The sequence below is a fragment of the Hyperoodon ampullatus genome (assembly GCF_949752795.1).
Source record: "Hyperoodon ampullatus genome assembly, chromosome: X".
NCBI classification, from domain to species: Eukaryota; Metazoa; Chordata; class Mammalia; order Artiodactyla; family Ziphiidae; genus Hyperoodon; species Hyperoodon ampullatus.
The window spans coordinates 87,601,955-87,608,449 of record NC_136913.1 but is presented as its reverse complement, the minus strand read 5'-3'; the positions used below and the strand labels follow the sequence as shown (position 1 = coordinate 87,608,449).

Here is a 6,495-nt window from a genome sequence, read left to right as displayed (position 1 = left end):
TAGAGCTTGCAGGGAGGGAGGTAGAATTTGGCAGGAATAAAATGGTGTATAAAAATAAAAATGGGAGGGGAGGGTGTTTTGATAAAATAAAATCACTGGAAAGCATGGAAGTTTCTTGCTATTTCGATTAATCATGCAGCCTCTCTGAAGCGCCCTATAAAACTGCTGTGTGGCACTCGTTTGTCATATTCCTACTTGGAGAACTCCACAGGATTCTCCGCATTTAACCCGTATGGCTCTTGTAAAATTCTGCTTCTGGATCAGAGACAGTGATCACAAACCAAAGCACACTGCCTGACACGCAGTAGGCATTAGATACTATTGGAATGAATCTGACAGTTGGAGACAAATTCTGCCAGATCCTCTTGTCCCTACCTCAGGCGGGGTAAACTCCATTAAAGAACTAGAGCCAGGGGCCCAGGACAGCTAAGTGACGGGCCCAGCAGTCCGGGCCGAGCACTAGCTTGGCAGTGGGGAAAGCGCGGGTCAATTTGGAAGCCGGCAGGGGCGGGGCTATTGGGCCGCCCAGGAACGGGCCACATGGTCTGAAGTAACTTCCTTTTTTTACCTTCTTTCTTTCTTGTCTTTTTGAAATAAGGTCTCGACAGCGCCACGGCGCTGGGCGACGAGTCCTGAGACCTCAGGGGGCAGGTGTGGCGCCACCGCGGGGCCGCGCGCGGGCAGGTGCGAGTCGCGCGGGCGGCTGGGAGGAGCGCACAGGGCGGGGGGCGGGCACGCGCGTAGGGCCGCGCGCCGGCGCAGTGCGCTCCCCAGGCAGTCCCGGAGGCAGTGGATTGTGGTTCCGGTTCCGCCGCGGAGACACGTGAAGGTCGGTGAGTTGGTGCAGAGTTTGTCTCTGCACGCGTGGCCGCGCTGGGATGGAGTCCTCCTCGTCTTCCTCCGCAGCGGGTTTGGGCTCGGTCGACCCGCAGCTGCAGCATTTCATCGAGGTAGAGACTCAGAAGCAGCGCTTCCAGCAGCTGGTGCACCAGATGACGGAACTTTGTTGGGTGAGGAGCCTGGGGCTGGGACCTGGCCACTGTACCTACTTTCCTGCCCTTGCCTCGCGCAACTCGCCACGACGCCTGGCATTCGGGGAAGGGAGAGGACCCAGCAGCACCCCCTTGGTTTCCTTAGGTTCCTCAGGTCGAGCCGGAAGGGAAAAAGAGTGACTCCGCTTCTCAGAGGGCTGTCACGCCGGACCTCGGCTTTGTTAGTGCAGAGGATTGGAGATCATAGAAGACTTATGCCGTTGTCCCAACCAGCACTTTAGGCACCTAAGGTTGAAGCTGCCAGTGCTGGTCACCAAGACTGATGAGAGCCCCAAGTACTGGGATTTCATTTTTGGCACCCTGAGTCCCAGAAAATCAGTGAATCTCCTGTCCCTGCACTCTTCAGAGATTGCCTTGATTACTCAGTTGCTCTAAGCGTCCCTCGTGAGAAGTGAGTGGCTCTAGCCCACTAACTATAAAAGTGGGGTAATCTCTATCAACATACACACTTTTTTGCCTTCTTGTTGGATTGTTGTGTAATACCAAGCCGTTTCAGGTCTGAAGGTTGAGGAATTGAGTATGCCCTGTGAGGGGACTTTGGCAAAAGGGTAGAAGGCATTTATTTGCAGCTTGGGATCAAAGTGTTCTCTGGCAGCCAAAGACAGCATAACTGCCCTGCCTTGACATACAAAATTCACAGAATTCAGAGGCCAAGGATAATCTTCCTTGGAAGTGGAGAGTCTGAGGCTTGAGTACACCACAGAGAATAATGAACAAAATTCATTTGAACCATAAACTTATGGTATTGCTGGACTCTGACCCTTAAAAAATGCTTACTCAACTCCTGTCTGCCTTGAACCAGAGTGCTTTAATTCTTTTAAAAAATCTGATTCATTACATTTGGACCAGCAGGTGGTGTGGTTAAGGACTCCTTTAAGAATCTGAAAGCTGTGGGCCCTTTAGGAAAATTCATACAATTTTCCATTCGTCTTGAGGTAGGATTCAAGAGCCTCTGGCTTACGTAGACGTTATAGAATCTCCAGTCATAGATATTCTTTTTTCCTTTGGTAGGCTTTAGTGTGTCTTAAAGGCATTTAATGCAAGCAGCATTGTAGAGTTCTAACCAAATTCAGCGAAGGGTTAACTTCCCTTGTATTTTGCTACCTATCTTGCTTTGTAATATCTCAGCTCCACCATTTTCTGGCCCCATGACTTAGGACAAAGTATCTCTGTGCCACAACTTCCGTCTTTGTAAAATGAAGATTAATAATAGTATCTATTCCATAGGGTTGTTGTGAGAATTTAATGTAAGGCTGTAGAAAATTGCCACAAAGTAAGCTGCCAAATGTGAACTATTATTAACATATCAGATACTGTTTTTAGGTGAAGTTTTTCCTCTAAGCAACAAGAAGCTCCCCTTCCTTTTTTTTTTTTTTTACCAAGTTCCCTTTGTGATTCTGTATCTTGTCCTGAGCAGGAAAAGTGCATGGACAAGCCTGGGCCAAAGTTGGACAGTCGGGCTGAGGCCTGTTTTGTGAACTGCGTTGAGCGCTTCATTGATACAAGCCAATTCATCTTGAATCGACTGGAACAGACCCAGAAATCCAAGCCAGTCTTCTCAGAAAGCCTTTCTGACTGACCTGAGTATTACCTCTTTGGAAAAGGAAGGTAGTTCAAGAAATGAAGAACAGTTGATGGGATGGTTGAAGAAAAGGCTGTGGGGAGATCGGCTCCCACCTTTGTCACTCTTGGGACATCCTGTCATCTGAGAATGAACAAAGACCAATTTTTGTGTGTGGGGGTGGTTTGAGGGTCAAATGTGTTTGGGGTTGTGTTTTTTAATGCTAATCTTGGGAAAACAATTGACAGATGAATGGAAAACTCTACTAGATGTATATTAATGTATGTGGGGCGATGCTTTCCTCATAGTCCCATTAACTGCTTCCTATAATTTTAATAGTGGAACTGCTCTATAATTTGATAGTGGGACCACATAGGTAATAATCTGTTATTTGTGTGGATTCCTTTCAGATTTCTGGAGAGATCGATATACATCTTTGTGTCTCTCAGAAAGGGCAGCAGTGGGGGAAAGAGTAATTTGGTACTTGACTGTAGGCCTCCTTATCTAGTGTTTGATAATCAGTGCTGGGAAAAAAATGTATGGAGTATTCATACAGTACATTTCACCTTTCTAGGTTATCTCCCTCCCTTATACTGTGATTCACTTAAATATCTCTATGTAAAGTACAGTCTTGAGCTAGTACAGGTAGCCTGAGAGTCTAGAGGCCTATAGTTAAAGGAATCTAGCCAGCGAACATAATTCTCATACTAAACTGCCACAAGGAAGAAGTTAACTTACCCTGTATGTCAGGGTCCCAAAAAATTTAAAGGTGTGCCTAAATGAAAAAATAAGTTATAAAGATTTAGACCAGTCACAAACTAACAGCAGTTTCAGGTAGAGGTGCATGCCTAATGTAAATCAGCATAGTTTCCATTTACTGCATTCTTTTAATCACTGAAATAAAAGCTTCTACAAGATTCAAGTCTGATTGAGAAGGCTTTCTATTCTGGTTATCACCTACACCCAGGAGAGATTTGGTGTGGGCTGGTTCCAAGGCTGAAATGTAGTCAGCCTGGGTACCTGTTCTGTGAAAATTATGACACAGTATTCCAGGGACTGCTGACCTTTTTGTTAGAAAAGAGAACCTAGAGATGAGATGGAGAGGGAAGGAATTCAGTGCTGATGGTTAGTTCCCTGAGTGTAGTAGAAGAGATTATAGTGACTGGATTCCCCTCCTCTTACTTCAGGTCCTCGCGGACTGGAGTACAGACCTAAAGTGGAACTACTTGTTGGGAGCCTCTAGTGCAAACCCATGAAAGTTGAGAAATACACATTTCTAGAAGCCTCAAGTCCCTGTTTAACTTCCCACCATATAGGCACTACAAGGAAATTTTTTAAACTCCTGATGAAAACACAATTCACCAAACATTTAAGTACCTACTCTGTCGGACACTGTTTTTGGTGCCAGGATTTCAGCAGTGCACAGAAACAGTCCCTGCCTGTGTGGAGCTTCTGTTTTAGTACGGGGAGACAGGCAACAAACACATCCATATGTCAATATAATGAGTGCCGAGGAGAAGAAGCAGAGTAAGGGTGTCAGGGAATGTTTGTGGGGCATTGTTATTTTAGCTAAAGACGATTGGAGAAGGTCTCTTTGGGGAGGTGGCATTTCAGCAGAGACCTGAAAGAACTAAGTGACCAAGCCATGTAGGTATCTGAAAGAAGAACTTTTCAGGTAGGGGTGACGCCAAGTCCAAAGGCCCTAAGGTGGAACTGCATGCTGTGACACCAGTGTAGAAGAAAAGTCGAAGGTCAGTACGGCTGGAGTAAAATGAGTAGGAGAATAGTAAGAAATATGGTCAGAGACAGATGGGGGGACGGCGGGTGGGGATGTGCTGATCATGTAGTGTGTTATAGGCCATTGTGAGGACTTGGCTTTTACCAAGCAAGATGGGGAGCCATTTGAGGGTTTTTAGCAGACAGTGACGTGATATAACTTAAGTTTTAGCAGTGCCTGGCTGCTGTTTGGATGACATGTACATGGTAAAGAAGTAGTAGTAGCAGCAGCAGAGTAGTAGGAATAATGGCATTCGAAGTCCAGGAGAAATCAGGCTTTTAGGATGGGTATCTGGTGTATACCTTGTGTCTATATGCCTGTGTTGATTTTCCCCCCCTATAAAATTTAAGTGTTCATGTAACACCTCAAGTCATAAAGGAAGGATCCTTTAGTCTTTTCCATATTCTTACTTCTTCCTTTTTATTATATATTACTTATTATATTTTTTACTGTATCATTATTTCTTATTCTTCATTACCTGTTAAAGTATTCTCATTACCTTTAGACACAAACTGATATGTCTGTTTTACAAAGTATTATTGCTTGCTTAGCTAACATACATAATGAGAAAGAGGATCTGTCAGATTCATGCAATATGCTTGAGCACCAAGTATATTTTCGACTCTACTAGACACAGGACAAGGGGAACGAAAAGGTAGACCATTTGCCTGCATCCTCTTGGAGGTTACATACCAGAGCAGCAATTTGAGCTCTTGTTTGTTTTGTCAGCCTAAGAAATTTATTTTCAGAACCTTGATAGAAAGGGTACTGTCAGCCCTAATGACATTCAAAGTCCTCATTTCAAATATTCAGGGTAGAAAATTCAAGACTCAATATAAAATGAAAGGATTGGATTAGCAGACTCTTCCTGAAATGAAAAGAAGCCTAAGATATAAAATACAAATACAAAGCTGCTCTGGTGGTGGAGGTGTCTGGAGGCCTGCTTGCTATTGTCTCCTGCCCATCCCTATGCACCACCTCCCCCTGGTTCCTAAGGCACTGTCTCAGGACCTCTAGGGTTTATGCAAGCATACTGTGAAAACTGGAACCAGACTATCCCTAAGGCCCCTGCCCATGAATGAACATTAGGGGTAATGGATACAAGGAAATCAAGCAAGAACTTGATATTTATTTACGCTAACAAATCTCCAAAAGGAGTGTGAATTAAAAAGTCAATAAACCCCATGTAAAATAGCCTTTACATGGAAAACAATTGATGGTCCTTTTTAAACCAATTTTTCCTTGTATCAATACCTTAGTACAAAATTTTGGCCTAGGGAGATTTTAGCCCAGAGTCCTCATGCTCCCTCTCAGCCTCATTTTTTTTGTTGTTGGCATCTTCTGGACTCAAAAGAGGTTGATAGAGAAAAGCCTGGTAACCTTCATTTTCATTCCATGGAGGAGTAAGGGTATTGTTTACATTTATTGATCTTAAGTTAAATGACAGTAGGTAGGGACCAAAAGGGATATCTCAAAAGCTATAGAGGAAAAATGGCCAAGAGCTATGGAAAGGAAACCACAGGAGGTACCACTAAAATTGTTGAGGGCCATATGCTGCCATTTCTTGAAAAGAATGGCAGGGCATGTCATAACAGCAGTAGGGGAAAGGAAATACTACGTGGGAATGACTGCATAAGTACTGAAAATATCCAAGGCCCTGTTCAGATAGTTTATCTGAATGCTTACACAAATCACAAGGCAAATCAAGAGTATCCAGCCCAGGGCTGGTTTTGTGATTGGCTTCCCTAAAACAGCTGCTCAAGGCAGTATCCAAACTTGATACCTGACACAGAACGTGAGCCAACAGAAGAGCAGATGAGAATATACACCCGAGGTTACTCTGGTCATCCCGAGGTCCCACTATGAAGACAAGTAAGTGGAACTGATCACAATATACAGGGCAAAAAAGATGAATCCTGCAATAAAAGAATTGAATTACTATTTTAGCACTTATATAAGAAATGCTAAAGCTATTTGACAAATCATTACATTCTTAACACCTTAACAAGTGAGCAACATTTGAGCAATTAGCTGTTTAATCTATGAATTAAAAGTTGTGTATCTAAAGCTAAGTCTTGGAAAAATCCCTCAAAAAGGCAAAGCCT

At 43.9% G+C, this 6,495-nt stretch overlaps 1 protein-coding gene across 1 annotated transcript; it reads left to right on the top strand.

Moving 5' to 3' along the window:
* Window positions 1-878: 878 nt before the first annotated feature.
* On the top strand, window positions 879-2,631 carry TIMM8A (translocase of inner mitochondrial membrane 8A; the record flags this gene model as incomplete). Its single annotated transcript, XM_079727160.1, has 2 exons — window positions 879-1,010; window positions 2,470-2,631. The coding sequence occupies 2 exons, from the start codon at window positions 879-881 to the stop codon at window positions 2,629-2,631; spliced, it is 294 nt and encodes a 97-aa protein (XP_079583286.1).
* Between the last annotated feature and the right edge of the window lie 3,864 nt (window positions 2,632-6,495).